Consider the following 23,374-nt stretch of genomic DNA (forward strand, 5'->3'; position numbering starts at 1 on the left):
ACGCAACCCAAACGCCAAACTGCTCTCTCATGGTTTGCCGCCAACGCGCGGAACCTGCGCGCCGGCGCACACATTTACTTTTCCTACTTCGGAGCTCATGTTAAATTTACTTTTTCCACTTCACAACTCCACCAAGAAAACTATCCCACTTCCACCTATATTTCCTATCGAAATATACACTCCCTCTTCTCGCACTTGACTCACTCGCAAAATTAAGAATCGATTATAGTTGATTTATATATTTATATATACACATATAAAAAAATATATATATATATATATATATATATATATATATATGTAATGCAATTGTCATTATTTAGCCGAAAAAAAAATTTTATTCAGTTGAATTCTGAGCAAAAATAAAAATAAAACATTCCTTTTATATCTTGTGTCATTTTTATTTCATATAAAAAAAAAATATATATATATGAGATTTTATATCTCGAGAATAATCATATATATATATATATATGTGTGTGTGTGTGTGTATATTTGAAATGTGACAATAAATCTGACAAAAAACTAATTTAAAATATATAAAAGTTATTCATAGAAATTTCTTTCTATAGAATATTGACACAAGAAAAAAATATTTCATTTCAATATTTTCTTTTCTTTCTTCCATTTTCTTTTTTCTTTTTTTTTTTTTTAATTTTTACTATTTATAGGTGAAGATATCAAGTCGTTTGGTGATAATATTTCATATGTATTTGAAATGTGTCAATAAATCTAAAAAAAAAAAAAAGAAAAAAAAATCAGTTTAAAATACACTAAAATTATTCATTAATGGTTTTTATAAATGAATTTAAGAGATTTCCTTTTAATTTATTTTATGACGTTTTTACGCTTATATGATCTCTTGACGTTATTTTTTTTAGGATAAAGTACGATTATATATATCGAGGATTTTACCATATGTATTTTAAACGTGACAATAAATTTGGACAAAAATTCGTTTAAATCAGATAAAAATTATTCGTTAATGTTATTTTTAACTTTTTCCACAAATTTTTAATTAATTATTACGAAAATGTAGATAAACATTTGCTCTTTAATACGATCTTTGTTTAAAATTTCTTATTTGAGAAATAAAATAATTTTCATGTGTTGATAAAAGTATATGTGAAAGACATGGAACATTTATATACATAAATTTTTAGAATTTACGCCACTCGCTATTGCAGCATGATCTTTTTTATTTATTACTACTCTTTTTTTTATGTATATATGCTACATATTTATTGACGATATGAATTTGCGAAATTTAAATGAATATATCTTTTCAATATAAAATCCCAGAGATTCGAAACAAAGATCATTATAATCATTCACAGCTATCATCGGGCAACGCATTAAAGAAAAAAAAAAGAAAAAAAAAAGAAGAAGAAAACAAATATAATTAAAATTTTTTTATATAACATTATCTCAAATTAAATAGAAATATTACGTAAAATAAATTTCTCCTATCGGATATTTTGCTGTCGTGTAAATAAATTCGACACATTTCATATTTTAAAATCGATATACGTCTATACATTTTTTTTTTTTTTTCGTTTTTTAATATTAACATTTATATTTATATATTTATTCGCTATGATATAAATGTGTAATAAATATCAGGATGAATGATTTTTTATTGAAAACAATTTTATTTATTCGAGTTCATTTATGTTTATTAATTCATTCGGAGCTGTCTAGAAATATTTCGACTATTAACTATGAAATTATTAGAAGGCAGAAAGTGGAACTGGGAAAATGCGGGATCACTGCGAGTTACAAGTTGTTTAAGTGCGGGATTACCGCACTTTCAAAATCTAGTTGTTACTAGTTCGACGAAACTTTTGACTCTCTTCTGCGGGCTCGTCAAGGTGTTGAGTCAAAGGAAACTGCAATGTATTGGTAAGGGTACGTACTTATCCAAAAGGTCCATCCTTTCAAGTTGTTGGTTATACGTTTCTCTGTTTCTCTCGAGTCAACAGGATACTGGAGGATAATAAATGGTTAAAAGAGCCAAAGGCACGTTAGTACAATGCAATAAAGATAAAGCAACTCTTTAGAAAATAAGAGCTACTTAATTTTCCAAGAATAAACATAAAAGGTTCGACAAAGTGAGACTTAATCCTTCGAATCATTCTACGATTGTTTAAAATAAACAAAACGACATACAAAATAAAAACTATTAAAATCCTTATACCAACGATCCTTCATTCCTTATTTTCCATTTTCCATACTGAATAAGTATTATTTATAAATGATATTAAAAAAAAAAAAGTGACCCCTATTTAAAGAGCATCTTTAATAAAAAAAAAAAAAAAAAAAAAAAAAAAAAATGTTTATCCATTATCGAATTGAAATATCTCGATTTACTTAAAAATCTTAAGATGGAATTTTTCAAATATTATAAATGAATAACAATCGATTTATATTGTATTATTTTCATCTAGTGAAATTGAAGAGTATATTTATACAGTATGAAATAATTCTAATCGAGGATCGGTACTTCTTTTGACGATGGAGTACGTCACGATGGCTTTAAAATCGGAAGTCGCGGAAAACGAATCGTTTTGCCGATAAATACGTATACCGACATACTGCTACCGTTTCATCAGTGGAACGACAACGCCACAAATGATGACCCAATGTCGTGAAATATCACCGGTACGATTAAACAATGTCGCCGTGGTCGCACGTATCTATAGGCAACACGTCGTAATTGATGCATCCACAATACTAATGCCGAATGCCGAATGTACAAATGCAAATTTTTCTTAAATCGAACTTTTGCAAAATTTATCATGTCTCCTTTTCTTTTCTTTTGTTTTTCCTTTTCCTTTTCTTTTTTCTTTTTTTTTTCGTTCGTTCGTTCGTTCCTTTTTTTTCCTTTTTTTTTTTTTTTTGTTCAATTTATCTTCCTCTTAAATTTTTTTTACCAGTTAATATAATAAATCTAGAAAAAAATTGTTGAGAATAACTAACAAAAAGAATGGTAAAAGGTAAAGGGATCGATAGAATAGAAAGGGATGTTTGAAAACACGACGGAAAACAATCATTTGTTTTCGCTACTTTGTATGACTTGCTACGGCTCGCTGCATCACTGAATGGTCCATTTTTTACGTTATACAGAGGGAAAGAGAGAGTGAAAGAGAGAGAGAGAGAGAGAGAAAGAGAGGAAAAAGGGAGGAAAAAAGAGTAGAGGTTTGCGAATCCGTGATACATACACGTTCGTATGTCGCGTCGTTGAATGTCGTTCATTTCGCGCTTTTTCATTGTGCTTTGCTAAACTCGGAAGTGGCTACGCATCGTTGATCTTGCTGTGGACTCTACCACTACGCTTTTTACGGTCCATCGTATTACGAAATTATGTTCTTTGCTTTTTCTACCAGCCGTTTTGTGGGGAAAAGTCGGATGAAAAAGAAAAAAAAGAGAGAAAAAAAAAAAAAAGGAAAAGAAAAAAAGAAAAGAAAGAAAAATCGAAAACTTGCGTTACTAATGAATCATACGTTCAAATATTCAAATACTCTTCCTTATCCTTAAGTGTTCGCGTGCTAATTTCTACCTACACCGTTTCTACCTACAATTTCAGATCCGAGTGGCACCCGATGAAATCGCACCTCCGGTCGGATGTTATTACGCGCAACAACCTTCCTTTTATAGCTATTATACGCATGCCATCCCAATCGATTAGATTATTCAAAAGGGAAATCTACATGCTCGACGTTAAACCAGCTATTAACTGATGGAAAAGCTAGCTAGGAAGGATCCTTATCCTTCATAATTAGACGAAAATCCTTATGTTAAGCAATGGATCTATCTGTATCAGATGTAAACATATAGATACGTATGATTCTTCTTCGTAATCTATTATCATTAAAAATTTATAAATTAGATCGAAAGTAGAATTTTTTAATCATCGACGAGAATCGACGATTCGTTCTATAAAATATTTCGCATCCCCGCACGCGAATCGTTTAAGGGATTTCTCTGTAAAAGGGAGGGAAAACCGTCGCGTGCACTCGCCGGCTTCGTGCAAGGTACACCGAAACTAACTCAACTCACCTATACTAAGTTGAAGAAAGAAGAACGATGCAATAGGAATAGAGAGAGAGAGAGAGAGAGAGAGAGAGAATATCGTTTGAGATAGGTATAGAGGTAAGAGAAAGAAGGGGTTTCGAAACCGAAGGCAAGGCACCGAGGATCGATTTCAATTTAGCATCCGTTTAAGCGTGCACGTTCGCGGCTAACGAGCTTTCGAAAGTCGTAGATAGCTGACAAGTTGGCCTACGAGCGGTCGCGCGCCCACAACCAACCAAAACAGCTTCGAAACTTATCGCGGTCGGTTCCGTGGCTACTCGTGCAACGCCGAGCAAGATTCCTGCTCGCGCTTACACATTAAACCGAGAAAGCTTGATTCGTCCATTGTTACGTCCATCAAGTTCTCCCAAGAAATTTCTTATCCTTTAAAAATATTTTTATAACCAAGGAAACATGACTATATATATATATATATATATATATATATATATATATATATATATATATATATATATAGACAAACATATTATAGCATCATATAATCCTTTTATTATCTTCGAGATTAAACTTTTGAATATTTTAATATTTTTATTATTTTCAGAATGAATTTCATGCAACAGGTACGTAAAATGCATAGATGAAAAGAAGAAAATATCTTGAATATATTTATATGTTTCATAAAATATTTAGGATTTATAAATAAATATTATTATAAGTAAGGAAATGATAAAACTAATACTCATTCATAAATCAACTTAATTCAGAAATCAACTCGTTATGATAAAATCATACTCGTTCATAAATCAACTCAACTAACTATAACAAATAGTAAAGAAGTAAGAAATGATAATTATAAAAAATATATGATGCCTGTAGTATTATATTATCTTAATAATTATAAAATACGTCACGGCATTTATGATTTGTAATTTTTGATTTATGATTTGTGATTTATGATTATAAATTGCGCCGTATCATAATTATTATTGTCGTGACATATTATTATTATCATCAATATCGATGAAAAAATAAACTTCAGTTTCGTATTGATATTTCATATGACTTAATACCATTAAGTTAAGTCTTAATACCATTTAAAAAAAAATTATTATGACTTCAATTTCTTAACAATTTCATCATCTATGAAATAACTGCAATAAATAATGCATTCTCGCTCCTCTCACATCCTCAAAAAATCTAACAACCTTTATTTGAAACATTTATTTATAAAACTAATGGAATAGGAGATATTTGACGGTGTCATTTAAAAAGGATTACACCCTTTAATATATATATATATACATATATATATATATATATATATAATGATATAAATTCCTCATCCGTAACAACACTTTTTTATGAATCAACCCACATTATCTTTCCGTAAAGGTCTGAAGAGCTCGTAATATCGTGACAAAACGTTTATCATTAAATTTTACCATTAAGGGAAACGAAATGAATTTGCTATATTAAACTTAGTAAAAGTAAGTACGTAACCTTCTAGTATAGTCATCGTTAATGTATTCAAAAGAGAATAAGAATGGCAAGTGAGTTTAGAGGGCAACGTTTTCCAATGGGCCTCCAGAGTTCCTAGTTGAAGTCAATGGAATGGCGTGTGGTTCCCAGTTGGTAGATTAAAGGGAACGCGTGTGAGGAAGGGATTTACGTTCGGTTGCCTAGATTACACATTATGCCTGGCATTTTCTTCGGGTATGGTTTCCTTTCTCCGAGAAATCCATTTTCCTCTTTCTCTCTCTCTCTCTCTCTCACACACACACACACACAAATACACACACATACACACATTTTCTCATTCAACGTTTGTACTTACCTTCTCAATCGGTTGCTTTCGTATCCACATAGACCGTGAAGTTAATCCTTTCATGGAGAACGAAGGTATTCACAATTCGATTGGATATCGACTTACGGTCATCATTGATGGTTCTCACGGTATACCAAGTAGGAAAGATTCGATTCTATTTAAATCCGACACTCGTTTCGCCCTAAAGTATATTACTGAAAAGAAATGTTTTATAAAAGGGATGATCGTTAACTCGAATCACTTCGTCTTCTCATATAGACAGATTTGTTTTTATGAAAACAGTGTACTTTATTTGCGTATAATATCTTTTATCGTAAAGGCTACAAAACGTTTTAAAAAATATTGTTGTACAGGCACGAATGCGTTGCAAAGCCGCGAGACGCATACTAGCTCCGCAATTTTCGGGATTTCCATTGAGTATCAGAATCGTATCGAGCACGAACATAAACAACGTGTCCAAAGTCCAGTGGGGCCCAATGTAAATAACGGACGAGCAAGTGCAAAAATATCGAGTGGATATCGAATATAGTATAACGTAAAAACAAAGAGAGAAGATACGCGAGGTTGCGCGTGGTGGGCGTGAAGGGGAGGGGGTTGAGTGAGGTAAAGAGGACGGAGGGGAGAAAGTAGGGGTTGCGTCAGGGACGGGAGAGGTGGAAAGAGGTGGAGAAAGCTATAGGAAAAACGTGGAACGCAAGAGACGAGTTTCGAAACGCAGCCACGCGTGCAAGCCGGGATCGTTTTGAAATCATAAGCGAAATTGTGCGATGGGCTTGAACGAAATTTCCTCTCCCGTTTCCTCTCTCTAATATACTTTTCGATCCGAATAAAAAAAATAGAAAGGAAAAGAGAAAAAAAAAGGAGAGAAAAAAAAACAGAGAAAAAATATTTCACAGAAAAAGACGAGAGAGAGAGAGAGAGAGAGAGACAGAGAGAGAGAGAGAGAGAGAGAGATTGAAAGATTCAGTTTGGTACGTATGTAAATGAAAATTGTACAAAATTCGTTATTCCCGTTTCCCGGTTAAAAAAATATTATATAATAAGAAAAAATTTCAAGAGAAAAACTAAATCCTAAAAAATATAAAGAAGTAGCAAATTTCAAACTTCTTTTTTTGTACGTCGAAAACGCGTGCAAATAATAGATAATGAACGGGAGAGGTTAGACGTCGTTCTCCATCAGAGATCCCATTCCTCCTCTCATATATCTCCTTCCGGTTTCCTTTCTTCGCTTTCCTTTTTTTTTGTTCTTTTTTTTTTTTTGTAGATCCTTCCTCTTCCATATTACTCCTCATGAGATAATCACACATGAGGAAGTACGCGTTAAAGCATTACCGAATATCGGCCAACTAGTAAAACGTAACACTCGTCGCAAACTCGTACTTGCTTAGAGTTTTCAGTCAGGGACATCGTGTTGTCGCTACAGCTCTTGCAAAATATATTTCCACAGTTACGGCAGTGGTGCTGGAACGATATAAGGAAAAAAAAAATAATTTCGTTAGAAGAAGAAGAAGAAGAAGAAGAAGAAGAAGAAAAACAAAAAATAATGAAAGAAAGAAAGAAAGAATAAACGACAAATTGAAACATTCAAATAAGACTAAGGATTTTTAATAATATAAGGATAGGAAAGTTTCTTATCGAAAAAGAAAAAAAAAAAAAATATATATATATATATATATATGGATGTGTTCACCCGATTGGCTCCTTTTTCGTGAAAGCTTCTTTCGACATGAACGTTCTTCGTAAGAGAGGGTTTGTCGACTACGATTATAAAAACACGATTTTATGAGAAGTACGCGTTTCTTCGCCTCATCGTTTCACGTAAAAGAACTGAACTCTCTTCGTTTTTCCACCTATCGGACCTCTTTATTTTCGAACCATTACCGACCGTCTATTATAATAATGTGAATTTCGTCGACCAAAAGGGAAAGGAACAAGAGAGAGAGAAAGAGATAAATAGATAGATAGATAGATAGATAAATAGAGAGAGAGAGAGAGAGAGAGAGAGAGAGAGAGAGAAAGAGAGAAAAGAGAAATGAGAGAAGATGAGCGAGAAGGTGAAGAAGACTCAAGGGTAAGCCCAACTAAATTTTACATCTAAATTGAATCCAAGCTAAGTAAGACGACGAATGAAGCCAATGGCTTCGACGTGCGCGGTCGAAGTTAGCAGTTATTACCGGAAAGTAAGACGGCGAATAATATCGTCTCGATAACCGATTTCCTCAACGAACTTAATTATTGAACCGTCCCATCAGCATGACTTACGACCTAAACGCAGTAGATTGGTGCCTGCAACTTCCTACCGGCATACTCTAACGCGAATCACCCCTTCTCACACCTTATCTTTTAACGGAGATAGATACCTACTTATAGATACTTTTCAAGAAGAATAAATCAGTCTCTACGAGATCAGATCCAAAAGATACTGTCGACCAAATGATGGACCGTTGGCGATCCGTAAGCTTTCGCAGTGAATTTTCTCAGTTGGCCTGCTCTGTGTATTCATGCGGCAAAACCCAGTTAAGAAAATGAGATACAACAGGGACATTGTTTTGAAAGAAAATTTAATTGAAGAAAAAAAAAAAAAAAGAAAAGGAAAAAAAGACGAAAAAAAATAAAAAGAAAAATAGATAAAAGGGAAAAGGTAGATCGGAAACGAATATATATATATATATATATATATATATATATATATACATATATATATATATTGAAAATCGTTCATAGATCATACTCGTTCGTGTATTTCGAATTGAAACATCGTTTTCTTCTGAATAAGATAACATTTCGTGCATTATGTTGAAACTTTCGATCAAGTTGATGCATGTATTTCGTGATGCATAAAAGAAATATGAGAGAATGTAACTGTATCCATGTGAATCGGGCCGATACAGTTACGTATTATATTTTAGCACAGAGCATATATTGGGAAAAATAATAACGGTGTAGCTTTCATTATCGAGAAGATCGAAGAATCATCGATATCGAAATTGCTGATAGAATCGATGGGAATGCTGACGGATCGTTTCTTCATGGGAATAAATGTGAGCGGAACGCGTTGACTGCGTTGATTGAAGAGAACGGAGATTAGAAAATTTTCCTGAAATATACGAGCGTTTCCACGCTTGAAGAAAAATGTTTTTGATCGTCGGTACGAAGGTATGATTTTTGCAGTGGACGACCCGTACAAAATTTTTGATCATGAACCGATTTCATATCATGAAAGAAGAAAGTGAGAGAGAATAAAATATTACCACCATAGAGGAATAATTTGTCCGTATGAATAAGATCAAAAAGTTCGCAGTATTGCGAGAATTCCGGATGGGGAGAGCGGCCAACGCGGGTTCAAGTAAAAGCAACGTACCGGACAGAAAGGAGGGTGGACGCAAGGGTGGGTCATTATTTTGCATGCCTTTGCATGTACAAATACACGAGCTTACGTCTACCGTACTTTTTCTTCGAACTTCCTAAAAAGGAATTACACCTACAGTGTGAGAAGAGAGAGAGAGAGAGAGAGAAAAAGAGAGAGGATGTAAACGTAGAAGGTGGCAACTTTCACCCCTCCTTTTCTCGATGCTCGCGAACGTAAACACGGCCCTTAAGGTAAGGTTTGCCTTATGGTACGATTTCATCTGGACGAACCTTGTCCACGGCTTGCATGGTCTATATTAAACAGTATGGTAATATATCCACGCCGCGAAAAATGAGTAACAAGGATGCCTTGAGTACCTAGAGCCTTGTTATTATGCAATAACTTACCGAGCCTTCCCTTTCCTACCAACCTACGGGCCCGTTTTACCTTTCTCTCTCTCTCTCTCTCTCTCTCTCTCTCTCTCTCATACACAACATCGTCGTCCAACAGTATCCTTCCTAGTGCAAGCGTCTCCTTTTCTTACCTTAGTAAAACAAAGAGAGAATACAGTCTAAATGTATTTTCACGGAACGGCGCAACGTCTCTATCGCATCCGCGACTGAATATGCATGCACAACCTGCATGCATGACATGTAATCATGAATATAAATCGGGTGATGGTGCAATAATGTAATTGGACGTTCTCGTTCTTCGAAGGAATGAATCGTTTGCGCTAAGGACACGCTTGCTCGAAGCTATTTTTATTTAAGGGGAACACCATAGTCGAAGAATCATCTTTCATATTTTGTCTCTCTCTCTCTCTCTCTCTCTCTCTCTCTCTCTTTTACTCTTTCTCCTTCTCTTTCTTTTTCTCTTCCGTTGAAACGTCGGAAATGCGTGAACGAAGAATAAAAATAAAATCAACGATAGCTAATCGGATTTCTTTTTGTACTATGTGAAGGCTAAAGAATACTGCTCACGATTAGCACTGAGTGTCGAGAAGCTCGCCGTTACAGTAAATCGTGTCTATCGTGCACGTCCACGAAATTTCGATAAGGTACTGGCGCGTATAAATTTCAGCGCGGAATTTATCCGTATGACGAATGCTTGCTTCATTCCCTCTTTCTCTCTCTCTCTTTCTCTCTCTTACTTTCGTTCTCTTTCGCTTTAGTTCGACTCTTCTCGTTTCTTCTTCTCTCTCTCTCTCTCTCTCTCTCTCTCTTTCTCTCTCTTCTTCTTCTCTTTCTTAGACTCCGTCCTAACACCCTCCTTACCCTCCTTACCACTATTCCTTATCGATGCACGCAACCGCACTTCGGAACGATCAGATCTCACGGTGAATACTTTAAGTGCTTATACCGTGCCGGCGCGTTATTCGTGTTAAGAAGAAAAAGTATCCTACGATAGAAGAGGGAGGAACGACGAGAGACGGCGTTAGAGGCGAAAGAAGAAAAAAAAAATATTTCAGCACTTTCGCCAATGTAAAAATGATAAGAATGTTCTCTCTCTCTCTCTCTCTCTCTCTCTCTCTCTCTCTCTCTCTCTCTCTCTCTCTCTCTCTCTCTCTCTGTATAATGTCATCATAAAGACAATGCAAGGGTTATTCCCTCCTAGCCAAATCAAACGATTCCAACTCCGTACTTTGATAATAATCATCCTGGAAACGAGATGATTAGCATAATCGATCTGACAACGTCTAAGTGGAATGTTGTTACACGAGTAACAGCAGTTCTCTCTCTCTCGAAGATCATAGGATGTGAAGCATCTGGTAGTTGTTTACAAGACCGTAGATAGAGTTTTGACAATGAAGGAGTAATTTCCAACTTGACAGAGGATAATTGAACAATTAAGGAAGGTGTCTCGTATTCTATGTCGATTCGATGGAAGACCCGTTTCAGAGAAATCGGCAAAGACTTATCAAGTAAAAGGGAAGAATGGGGGATAGATAGTTGATCTAGGGGTAATTAAAAAGTTTGATTACCTTACGACGAGTGATGTTGAACTCACGGTTACAACCCTTGCAATGGGTGACCTGTCGATCGTCCGCCCACGCAGTCCCGCCGCCATCTTGCTGCGACTGTCGTTGAGCATTGTCAGCAGCCTCACGTAATTCGACCGTTGCCAGTTTCGCTGCGCTCAACTGCACCCCAAGTTCCTCCAGGGTTCTTTCCTGTTCCGAGCAGATCTCCTTTAACGCATAATACTCCTCCTGCAGCGTTACGTATCTCTGAAATAGACGATTGCATTTCCTTTTTTTTTTTTTTTCTTATTCGTTATTTCCTCATTTTTTTGTTTTGTTTTCTTTTTCTCTTTTTTTTTTCTCTCTTCCGTTTCTTTTATCGTTCGAAAAGGATCCCCCTTAAAGTATAATATTTTAAACATAGCTTAAAAGAAACAAAAAATATATTAAAGTTTCCTTCATTTTGCTGAAAACTTTATTACGGGATTATTAGAAAAAAAAAAGAAAAAAATAAAAGAAAAATAAAAAATAAATATTTCGTACTTCTGACATTTGCTTCAGCTGATCGTTTTCTTGGCGTAACTGAGAAATCCTTTCTGCATTGGAGATCGATGATTCCTGTAGGGACGTTCTCCATTCTCGTTCCATATGTAGTTCCCTCTCAATGTCCTTAGCTCGGGCTGTCCTCTCGGCTGCCTCGGCAGCTAGGACCTTAGCCTTCTCCTCGGTCCTTGCTCTAACTCCGTCCAATTCCTTGCGCCTAATTAAGTCACATCGCTCGACCTTAATTCTTAAAAGCATTGGCTCTTTTTAACGGAACAAGTAACGTAACTTAACGTAATTATGTCGACGATGAATACGCGTAATGATCCTAAATGTAATTGTGATGAATGAGCGTGGACGAAAAGTGAAAGTAATTTAGCCCTGGGGCCGATAAAGGAGAAAATCTTTCTCCGCCCTTTAAAAAAAAAAAAAAAAAGAAAAGAAGAGCTAAAAGAAAAAAAAAAAGAAAGAAAAAAATAGAATAAAAAAATTGTATTTATGGAACTGTTTTGCGACTCGTTAATTACCACGATATTAATTACTCTCGTATATTTTCATGAAAATTCATTTAAACTATTACACCGAGAGAGAAAGAGAGAGAGAGAGAGAGAGAGAGAGAGATTCGAATACGAAGTTGCATCGATTTTCAAGGATTTTCTTCAACTTGTGCGTTTAATTGGCTACGATCTAAGACAATGGAAACACTAAAACTAGTTAAGTCTTACTAATCGCTCTCTGCATATCGGTGGGAACCATTGAAAGAAGTCGAATTAACGTGACAGAATAGAGAGAAAGCCTTTAGGATACTCGATTTGATTCTGTAATCTTGTTATTTCAATAATTTTAATAATATTATTTCAAAGATTGAATGTATAATAATAAGAGGAAAATTTTGAAATCTTCCATTTAAAGTTATTCACTCGAACTCATACACTCATTCACTTTCTCTCTCTCTCTCTCTCTCTCTTTCTCTCTCTCTCTCTTTCTCTTTCTTTCACTTTTATTTAATTATTCAAAAGGACGTATTGTTCCAAAAGCGACATGAGAAGTCCGAACGTTTTGTTCAATAATACGCAATTGAAATCATACCGTGGAAATAAAATCCATCGGCTTAATGTCGGACTTCGATTTTCTCTCTAATTTTTCTCTATATTTACTAATATTTAATATACTGGACTTACCTTCTATTAACGTGGTATAAACGATCCCCGTATCTCGTAATAAATGAAAAATTTTAATAACAAAGAAAATATAAAAAACAGTTTGATCGACTATAAGGATTAACAAACTTCATAATCGTTTTATTTGATGATTTTATTGTTTGTAGCAATTAGTACAAGCATGCTTAGTGTCTCGGTGCAAATCGTGACAACCACATAGCTCAATGCTTATACAATAAATGGTATCTCCGATTAAATTGATCATCGAGAATATTTCATTCGAACGATACGATGCAATTTCGATGATATTCAATGTCAATACGTTCGAGCAAACGAACGATACGATGTTTTTATTGCTCGATCGATAAGATAATATTTACGAAAAGAAGAACGATCGCAAATTCAGTTCCTTAAATACAAAAACATTTTCTTTCGAACGAAGGAAAAATAATGAATGATGAGAAATACAATTAGTTTATGTAGAATTATATTTTACTATGATCTCGGCAGAAATCGCCTAATTGAGTATAAATCTACTTGATTATTGCGAAAGACATTATCATATAATATATATATATATATATATATATATATATATATATATATATATTTATATATCGTATATTTTGATAATCCTAATTATATATTATATACCCAGGTAAGTCTTATCGAGTAGCCATTAGTGAAGGTTTGCCAATATCCCCATCACGAGATTTCAATGCGTAGCGTCATCTTTTCAGCTACGTATCCTATTTCTTTTGAATCGATTTTTCGATGGTACTTCTACATAAAAAATAAATACTCGATAGCCATATAGCTGTTCAATGAATCACAAATGCACGATCGTCGTACGTGATCAGATAGAAATTGGCCGTTCGATAAAGCGACAGATTAATAACAAATTTAATATATCAATCATTAGATATTTAAATTTTGTCTATCGCAATTATTTGATTAATAAATAAATGAAAATTTTTTTTTATAGGTATAATTACGAAATAGATATTAACGGATCAAATGTAAAAACAATCGATTGGATATTGACGAAACAATAGAAATTGATATTGTAATGATCGAATAAACGCAATATATACAATCTTAACAATAATGAAAGACAAACAAACGTACTGTTCATCCAGTTTCTGGAATGTCTCAGTCATCGACACTGTCTTAGCCTCCAGTTTTTTGATCAGTTCTGTCTTATGATTAAGAGAAGCTTCGCATTCCTGAAATAAATTCTTCTTCAGTATAAGAGAGAAAAAAAGAAACGAGTTCTTCGAGATCGAAATAAATATGAAATCCGATGGAATCAGAAAAAGAAGAAAATTAGAAATCGAATGGCCGCGTACTTGTGTTTCTTCTTGAAAGATATTAGATAATAGAGGGACTCGCAGAAAACTATTCTCGGGATTATTGTCCTGTATAATCCTGCGCCTGTATAGAGATAAAACGTTTTATGGTTGTAGATTTTCCTCTCAATTTCGGCGCATATTATCTCGAAGAGATATGAACTATTCGAATCGATGCTCGCGATCGAACGTCGAGCGAGAGATATGATATAATCGATGAAACGCGCGAATACAACGTGTAAAAAGGAGCGCATATAGGAAAGCGACATTTCGCGCGATAAGCGAGAAGGTCGAAATTGCGATGAAATTGCGATGAAATTGCGATGAAATTGGCGATTTAGTATCGCTTATTACGTCGTGTAGAAAAAAGAGATTTCTAACAAGTAGACTCGCTAAGAGAATTGACGAAACGAAGAATGTCTTCATTCTTTAACGGGCTTTTTTTCGTTAATAACATTCGTAGAGACAACGTCGTCGTTGGATTTGCTCCTTTTAGATTTTTCACACGATTCTTTCGCCCGTTTATTATCGATGTTACGTTGCTGATGATCGCCTGACGTTCGATCGGCCCCAACATTTTCCGTTCCAAATGCCGAACCTCTCGGCGAGGTTGGACTGTTTTTGTTTAAAATCGACTTCGATGCGTTACACGGCGTCGTCGGACTCCGAACATTTTCTCCATCCTTCATCAGGTGATTGTACTTCTCGAGATTATTCAGAATCTTGCCGATCTGATTGGTCTTGGCGTGAAGCCGGCTCACCATCTCGCCCTTCTGCGTCAGCTCGTGCTCGCACTCCTACAAGGGAAACACATCCAGAAACAGAGAATAGAGAGACGCCTAGTCTTACGCTTTGAACGAACGAAAAGAAACAAAAGAAGACCTAAGTGCCGCGAGTATTCGGGCTTGCCCCTCGTAGGACTCCCTGTACCTGATAAAATCTGAAACGTGAGTTAAAAAAAGGAGATTAGACTGCCGAGAGGTTCCGTTCGAGGGCCTAATCTTAACTAACATTCCACTTTCTACTTATCCATTTGCCAAGTAGTACGTATTCCGTATAAACAAATCAAAAGAAAATCTCGTTTATGATAATAAACGTAAATATAAACTAATTATTCCTCTACGAACGCGTGGTATTGTAAAAAATTAATTATTAGTCATATGTTTTCTTAGATTCATCCTAAGATCAATTGGTTTTGTTAATGAAACATTTCAAGAAATCATAGGATTAAACTTTGCTTATCAGGAAAAACGATTCGAATCACCTGTAATTTTTTGTACATCTCCAAATTGATCAGCTTGATGTCGTCGAGTTGTTGCCTAAGCGATATTATGGTGTCCTGCTTCTCGTGGATGTCTTTCTCTAACAATTTCATCGCCACCTCCATCTCCGACTTCATGCTTATCTATTTCGAGATCGTTCATTTTATTGAAAAGCATAAATCTCAACGAATAATTTTTATTGCGATTGGATAAAAAAAAAAAAAAAGAAAAAGAAAAAAAAACAACAACGCGGACCTGTAATTGCAATTCCTTCTCTGTGTCCTGTCGTAATTTCTTCTCTGATTCGAGTCTACTTCTAAGCTCTTCGATTTCCGTCGTAGTTTCGGTTATTTTAATAGGAGCCTTGCCATTCTAAAAGAAAAATATACCAAGTAACGTCTAATCGCAAAATTACACGTTCATCTACCGATTAAGAAGAATACCTCATTAGGATCCTTGATCTCAATCCCTAATTCTTTTTTAAGCTGTCTGTTTTCCTCTTGAAGCGATAGAAAATTATTCTTTGCAATAGACAGATCTTCTTTCATTAAAGCATTCGTCGTAGTTAAAGTTTCAAGTTTGGCTTGAAGATTTGTCACAGTGGCACTAAAAATGTCATTTTTATTCGTAACCGATCGTTTCATTCGAATAATCATTAAGGGAATCGTTAATTATCGATAATGGATTTACTTCAAGTGCCGATTTAATTCCTCGATATAATTCTTTTGATCAAGAACAGTCGTCATGTTGTCATTTTCAAGCTCGTCGTCAGGTGATTCTCCAGGTATATGATTGCTATTGCGCAAATATAACGAAAAATCGATCACACCTTGTTGACAATCGAGATCTTCTTCCTATCGCGAGATAGATATAGAGTTCGATATATTAATTTGATTTTAATGATTTCTATTGTATTGTTTTTATGTTTGTTTGTTTGTTTGTTTGTTTGTCTGTTTGCTTGTTTGTTCGTATATATGTATGTTTGTTCGTTTTCTATGAACTGACCTTTACGCAGAAATTGCAATCGATCACATTCAAACCCACCAACAAACCCATTACCACGATAGCCTCTTCGCTCATCATAAGAGCGTCTGGCTCAAAATATTCAGACAAAATGTCGTCCTTATGATCGATCAAAATCTTTAGGTAGTCTGCTAACTTCTTTTGCATGAGTGCCATACGAAGCCAGGCACGCGCCCGACCCATGGCAGTTCTGAAAATAATGATGCTCTGAAAAATGATCGAACCGGACAAATAGGAATATGCAATGATTCCAAAACAGAAAAGAACAATATTATCTTAATTCATTTTAAAAGGTAAGTCGTAATCAATTAGATTTTAACAAATCAATTAGAAATGTTTAATATCAAAAATCTTTTAAAGTAAATAAAAAATATTTCGATTAGTAATTTATATAGATTTTCTTTTTTCGATATTTATGTTATATTTTAAAATTGAAACTCTTTCTTCAAACTCATATTTTGGCAAGATAATACATCATTTATATTATAAATTAAGGAATTATAAATTAAATGATTGATATCATTCAAATAAACGATTAACGAAACAATTTCATTTTTGATATCAATGCATATTCCCATTGAAAGATAAAGCGAAGAATATTCGAGAGAATGATAATAAAAAAAAAAAAAAGAAAAAAAAGAAAAAAAAGAAAGTATGAAACGCGTGGTACCTAACCGTCGGCAAATCGCGAATACTTGATGTAATATCTTGCGCTTCAGGGCAGTATTTCTCCACCAGCTGAAGGATGTCCCAAAGCTCCTTCTTGGGTCCAAGTAAACCCTGCAATCGAAGTTGAATCGTCGTTAATTGATCGATACGATCACTTCGATCTTACTCCTTTACCTTCTTCGGTCGTAAACCGTGCCTGAGTACATGCTCGAGAACGATGAAAAAATGTTGCAGAGGCATATGATCCGAATCGAGCATGCGGCCATATTTTAAAGAAGTTTCGATGAGCTCTTTCACGATCAACTTTGAAATATTTACGAGATTACTCCTTTCGATGATCACCGGGTCTCGTGCTGCAAAAATATTCCTTCCGTTTTCATCTTTCATTATTTTCAATGTTCAAAGTTCATTTTCTCCCATTTTATCTCTCTCTCTCTCTCTCTCTCTCTCTCTCTCTCTCTCTCTCTCTTTCTCTCCCTCTCTCTCTCTTGTATTCGTTCGTGTAATTTTAGATTTGCCAATTATGATTTGACTTACATTATGAAAAGCACAAAGCGTTAGGCGCAAAAGCATATGTGAATAGATATAGTTTCTTTGATTTTTTTTTTTTATTTTTTTTTTTTTTTTTTTTGGTAAAGATAAATAAGAATCATGATTGATTCGAGTTGATTGAAAAAAAGCACGATAGTAATTCATGCAAAATGCGGAAAGACGTGCAAGCGGAATAGTGCAATCGTTGATGTAAATAGAGTGTTCGCGTGACTCGGTCTTGATGGTATAGACAATATCGTGAAAGCGAGACCGTATTAAAAGTATGAAGCATGTAAAAACATACGAAATCGATAGAAAGAGACTCGTGGCCACGTGGTGAATCATATTTTAGATATCTTCTCGTAAGATCTTTCGTCAAAAAAAAAAAAAAAAAAACAAAGAAAGAAAAAAAAAAGAAAAGGATTTAAGGGAAAAAAAAGCGAAAAAACAAAAAAAAAAAAAAGGAAAGAAAGAAAATGAATTCGCTGTCAGCTTCGAATGTAAGAAAAATTTCAAAATTTTAATGATGGATATTTAATGACGAAACACCGTTAAAAAGAAATACGTTAATGGATTGATGTGAAATATAATAAGGAATAAGTATGATGGAATAAGTATGGTGGAGGACGAAAAGGATGCTGAAAGAGGAAAAGAAAGAAGAAGAAGCAGAAGAGTACAGACACAAGCTTGAGACGTGACGCAATGGCGGCGGTGGACTTGGCGGTAATGCATCGCGAAAATCCCGCTGCTCGGGTAACAGCTGTTGCCGATGACGATGAGGATCAATACCACTAAGAGGTAACGGTGGCGAAGGCGAACGTTGTATCGAGTCTTGTAATGAAAACTCAACGTCCTGAAGTTCCTTTAAACAGAGCCACTCGCCATCAACGGACACGCGAAAATTGCAAAGGTAAATCGTGTCCTGGGCACCGGCCATGTCCTCTTCGAGCATGACCCCGCCGTGATGAAGACCACCGTGATCGACCGGAGGTCGCGTTTTCAAGCCGCTCTGGGGTTCTTGCCGCATAGAAGATCCTTCCAGAAAAACACAATGTCTTTTCTCTTTCTCTTTTCTCACCTATGACCTCGAGACTTTATCGATCGAATACAATCAACTTGATATTACGAACTCGTTCCGCAATGCAGACAGATTAATTCTTCTTTTCTCTTCTAATCCTTAATCCTTCCACAATATTATTCTTCAGATGTCTCTCAAATCGTATCCACTTTAGGATAAATACTAGGATGATCTTTTAATATATCTTGTTTATTCAAACAAATGTTTCACCTCGCATTGAAACATCTTTGCGAATTATAAAAAATATTTCATTGGTTAATATCCAAAAATATCGTAATAACATCGTAACTGCGTTTCTCGTACGTTTTAAAACTTCAACGTTTAGTTTTATTAAATCGTATTATTCCCAAAATATTACGTCTAAAGTACCGTCGAATGCTTGATGATACACGTTACGTCGTCGTTGGAACATTTCACGATGAAAATGGCGTATTCGCCGGCGCAAAGGAATTATTGATTTTCCCGCCGATGTTACCTCCACCTAAGATAATCGATAGTTACGATAGCGACCCTAACGACATCTCTCGACAGATCTCACTTATTATATAACGATGAATAATCCAGGATGTCGGTAAGACATCAACGCGAGGTCAAAATTAATCTCGTCAAATTTATCGCAAATTTGACGATAAGAATACATAAAAACCATGTCAAATTTCCATATACACATATACACATACACACACACACACATATATATATATACATAAATATATGTATTATCAACATCAGTTTCAGCATTATATTTATATCGTTAATATTGCACAAATTAATGAGTATTCTATTTGGATTGAAAAGAAAAAAGAGAGAGAAACGTACTCTTTCTAAAAATCGTGTAACTTCGTCTTTTTTTTTTTCTATACTTATCAAAAATAATAAGAAAAATCATTGAAATGTTTAGCGTCGTAATCTGATTAGTTACTCGATATAAACGCGCGGAATTTTGAATGTGCATTTGAAAAATCCCGCCAAAATTGCCCAATTATGGGCAGCGCATGAGCCTGAAGAAAAAAAAGATAGCGCTCGTGTCGTTCGACTCTGTTTGGTATGTTGTTTGTACTTACGTCTCGGCGACCACCAGGCGTCCAATTTTTTAGGTCTCGATACCACCAAATCCGGCCATTTATCTTCTCGTATGGAATAACTCGAGGGTGAACGCGAAACGATTTTTTCATTTTCATCAGACACTAAACTACCGGTCAACGATTTCTCGGACGGAGATATTGGCAAACCTTCGCTGCTCTCCGCGGCCATGTTTACTACGTAGCCACTGTCCCGGCACGAACGCGCGCACGCCCAACGATTTCATAACTTGTATTCGTATGTGCTTTCATATATATATATATATATATGTATATGTATGTATGGGTGTGTGTGTGTGTGTATAGGAACGCCTGTATGTATATTATCAGCGTTACACTGAGGCTGATTCGTTTCAATCACATTTCCATTTCCTATTTTCATATCAATAATTTTTTTACATGAAGTTTCTCCTGCATCCCATTCGATCGGATCTTTTCAAAGATATACATTCCATTTTAGATAACAAAATAAATATTGAAATGATAATATTTTCTTTCTCTTTTTTTCTTTTTTTTTTTTTTCTCTCTTTTTTTTTTATCTTCATCATACAAATGTAAAATATTCTAACAAAAATATATATATATATATATATAAATAGTTCGTTAATTATTATCTATTTCGTTTTAATGCGACTTCATTTTGTCATATATATTAAATATCACGTACGAGTATTGAAAATCATTTAAAAATAAATGATTGATTAAATCAGTCTCTGTCGATCGTTTATCTATGTACAACAATAAGAAGAGTCTTCTGTATTTTGTTTAATCCAAGTAAGATAGCGATTTACTCGAGTATAAACTCCAGGATACATAGGTTTTGCACATCCTTCGCCCCATGAGACTACACCTATAAAAAAAAATGTATGGGAAAAAATTTAATGAGTTAAAATAAATTTTAAATAATTTATTTCATATAAAAAAAAAAAAAAAGAAAAAGAAAAAAAAAACAAAAAAAAGAAAATTTTCTTTTACCAACTATGTGATGTACATGTGATGTATCGTTAAGGACATGTAATGGACCACCACTGTCACCCTAAAAAAAAAAATTCGACACAATCGATGATAAACGATCAACGATTAATCATCGATCATAATGATCAGTTAAAAGAAGTTTTGATATACTTGACAAGAATCCTTGCTTCCTCTCGCGTATCCCGCACAGATCATATTATCAGTGATCCTTCTCGATGGATAATTCGTTGTACGGCATTCAGCGTTACTAAGTATAGGGACCATAACTTCTTGCAAAGTATTTGAAATAGGTCCTGATTCATGAACAGCGCCCCATCCAGTTACGATACCTATTGATCCGCTATATGTTTTTCCTAAAAAAAAAAAAAAAGATTAAAAGAAAAAATCTCATTTTTTAAAAATTCCATTTGTATCATCTTAAATAGATTTCTTTCTTAATACTTTTGCGATCGATTACATGGTACTACGACTTTTTGAAAATTAATACATTTGACAGTAAGCAATTTTTAGTTATATCATTGTTGAAAAAAATAATTTACATAAAATAATATCATTGAATATAGCACGTTAGGGATATCAAATGTTGATATACAATCTCTATTTGAAAATGAACCAAAAAAAAAAAACAAAAGTAATCTCAAAAATGTACCTTTTTCCGGCAAACATACTGGTCTCATTAAACCTTTGAACATGACAATATTATTCAATTTGAGCAAAGCAATATCATTGTTGTAATTAACGATAGAGTAACCACTGTGTTTTATAACTTGTTCCACTTTGTATTCTTGGACTTGAGATTCGATCGTCGAATTTTGATCGTGTTCCAAAAGAACGACGGACATTAAACTCGGATCAAACCTATAGAGAAATCGTACGATTAAATCGATTCTGAAAAATTACAATTAGTATCGATACGATAGGATGTGACGTCATCGTACCTGTCGACACAGTGAGCTGCAGTTAAAACGTATCTAGAATTTATAATAGATCCACCGCAATAGAAACGTTTCTTATATTTCAACAATGCCATCCATGGATATTGATTTACTTTTGTTTCAACACCACCGACAATTCGTTTCTGTGTATTGGTCAAACCACAAGCTGAAAAGTCAAATGATCGATATAATCCTTTAAGTGCGATCTAACAGAAGAAAAAAGAAGAAAACAAAAAAAAAAAAAAAGGAAAAAGAAAAAAAAATCAACAACAAAAATTTAAATATAATTTTTACATACTACAAGAAGAACATTCCTCAGGTTCTATTATCGGTGGTGATATCGTCGTTGTTGTTGGTTTAGCGAGTAAAGTATAAATCCAATCCCAAAATCCTTTATCATCAGTTATGTTTGTAACTTTGCCAGTAAAGTTATATACCTCGTTTGATAACACCGACCTTGTCTATAAGAATTATAAAAGAGAATTTTTATTACGTGAAACGATTTATCATCACGTGAAAATGAATCTTTTAATATATATGTATATACATATATATATATATATATATACCTCGTTATCAGATACTGTAGCAAATACGCCGACCGATATTGCTACGAATAAAAGCAATACGTACATTATCCCTTGCACCATTTCATGCACAAAACACAAATCGATCACTCCTATGTTATTCGACACTTCAAGAGGTACTTTAATATATCCCGGGCCAATCGATACTAAACGCTACCGAGCGTTCACTACAGCGCATACTTTCACACAAGGCTCGGCTTCCGTCTCACAACTTTATTTATACGAAATAGTGGATGGACGAGTGGCAGGAGAGTGAAAATTTAGGCTAGGCGTATGCAAATTTAGCGCAAACAACCGGATAGATACATACGATACTTTATCCACGACCGGCTAAAGCCGAGTATAAACGTTAAAGATTTGCCGTCTCTTTATTCGTGATTTCTCTAAGAGGAAGAAAGAGATTAAAAAAAAAAAAAAAAAAAAAAAAAGAAAGAAAGAAAAAGAAAGAAAAAATTAAAAAAGAAAAAAAGAATCTAAGGACGAGTGACCCAAATAATGGCAACGACGATAATCGCTCGTTGCTCCAAGTTTCTCTGTTCCTCTTTTTTCTTCTTGTTTTTTTTTTTTTTTCTTTTTCTTTTCTTTTTATTAGGATCCCACTGAAATAGGCCGTCGTACATTCTTCTTCTCTTCTCTTTTCTTCTATTCTTGTTTTCTTCTTCTTTTTTTTTCTTTTCTTTTTAATCTTTTTTTTTTTTTTTTTTTTTTGATTTTTTGTTTTGTTTTACGACCAAGAAGAAACAAAACCATCGTCGAAATGGAACGATCACTTCGAGATCGATCGATCGAGCGTAAAAACGAGCACGCCTTCGTCCTTTCTCGCTCGTTAATCTTCGATAGCCAAGAAGGTCGACGCAGCGAACGTAGAATCTACCTTATCAGAACTTCGGTTTGAACAAAGTATTCGAGATAAGATGCGTCAGAACGAATGACTGTGCCCCACCTGTAACGCGTGCCAGTGGGTCAAGGTATTTGGGTCATAACACCCTCATGCGGGCGATACACCTTACT

The 23,374-nt window shown here is 34.5% G+C and overlaps 2 protein-coding genes across 9 annotated transcripts; both read right to left on the reverse strand.

Annotated features, from left to right (window-relative positions):
• Nucleotides 1–6,123: 6,123 nt before the first annotated feature.
• LOC124429941 (protein RUFY3-like) lies at nucleotides 6,124–20,076 on the reverse strand. 8 transcript variants are annotated; one of them, XM_046975838.1, is made up of 12 exons: nucleotides 19,849–20,076; nucleotides 17,350–17,528; nucleotides 17,177–17,286; nucleotides 16,489–16,696; nucleotides 16,174–16,337; nucleotides 15,927–16,089; nucleotides 15,739–15,855; nucleotides 15,486–15,626; nucleotides 14,001–14,098; nucleotides 11,713–11,959; nucleotides 11,191–11,436; nucleotides 6,124–7,321 (listed from the first exon to the last, which is right to left on the reverse strand). In XM_046975838.1, the coding sequence occupies exons 1-12, from the start codon at nucleotides 20,036–20,038 to the stop codon at nucleotides 7,181–7,183; spliced, it is 2,004 nt and encodes a 667-aa protein (XP_046831794.1). In that variant the 5' UTR covers nucleotides 20,039–20,076; the 3' UTR covers nucleotides 6,124–7,180. The 8 variants fall into 8 exon arrangements, 6 of the variants coding, with proteins under 6 accessions (XP_046831794.1, XP_046831792.1, XP_046831793.1 ...); XM_046975836.1 differs by lacking the exon at nucleotides 19,849–20,076 and adding an exon at nucleotides 18,496–19,236; XM_046975837.1 differs by lacking the exon at nucleotides 19,849–20,076 and adding an exon at nucleotides 18,496–19,235 and having other exon boundaries at nucleotides 11,713–11,929.
• Nucleotides 20,077–20,576: 500 nt separating this feature from the next.
• On the reverse strand, nucleotides 20,577–22,754 carry LOC124429942 (trypsin-1-like). Its single transcript, XM_046975840.1, has 7 exons — nucleotides 22,346–22,754; nucleotides 22,075–22,237; nucleotides 21,780–21,942; nucleotides 21,491–21,699; nucleotides 20,992–21,194; nucleotides 20,842–20,902; nucleotides 20,577–20,716 (listed from the first exon to the last, which is right to left on the reverse strand). The coding sequence occupies exons 1-7, from the start codon at nucleotides 22,424–22,426 to the stop codon at nucleotides 20,595–20,597; spliced, it is 1,002 nt and encodes a 333-aa protein (XP_046831796.1). The 5' UTR covers nucleotides 22,427–22,754; the 3' UTR covers nucleotides 20,577–20,594.
• Between the last annotated feature and the right edge of the window lie 620 nt (nucleotides 22,755–23,374).

This window comes from Vespa crabro, chromosome 17 (genome assembly GCF_910589235.1).
Source record: "Vespa crabro chromosome 17, iyVesCrab1.2, whole genome shotgun sequence".
In the NCBI taxonomy this organism is placed as follows: Eukaryota; Metazoa; Arthropoda; class Insecta; order Hymenoptera; family Vespidae; genus Vespa; species Vespa crabro.

Coding starts and splice junctions, on each gene's coding strand:
- LOC124429941 (XM_046975834.1), bottom strand. CDS start 18,733: ATGCGGCAAGAACCCCAGAGCGGCTTGAAAACGCGACCTCCGGTCGAT. Junction 14,099..15,485: donor AGATGTACAAAAAATTACAG/GTGATTCGAATC, acceptor AATTTATTTCAG/GAATGCGAAGCTTCTCTTAA. Junction 11,960..14,000: donor TTCCAGAAACTGGATGAACA/GTACGTTTGTTT, acceptor AATGCTTTTAAG/AATTAAGGTCGAGCGATGTG.
- LOC124429942 (XM_046975840.1), bottom strand. CDS start 22,426: ATGGTGCAAGGGATAATGTACGTATTGCTTTTATTCGTAGCAATATCG. Junction 22,238..22,345: donor CTACAGTATCTGATAACGAG/GTATATATATAT, acceptor TAATTCTTATAG/ACAAGGTCGGTGTTATCAAA. Junction 21,943..22,074: donor TGAGGAATGTTCTTCTTGTA/GTATGTAAAAAT, acceptor TTGACTTTTCAG/CTTGTGGTTTGACCAATACA.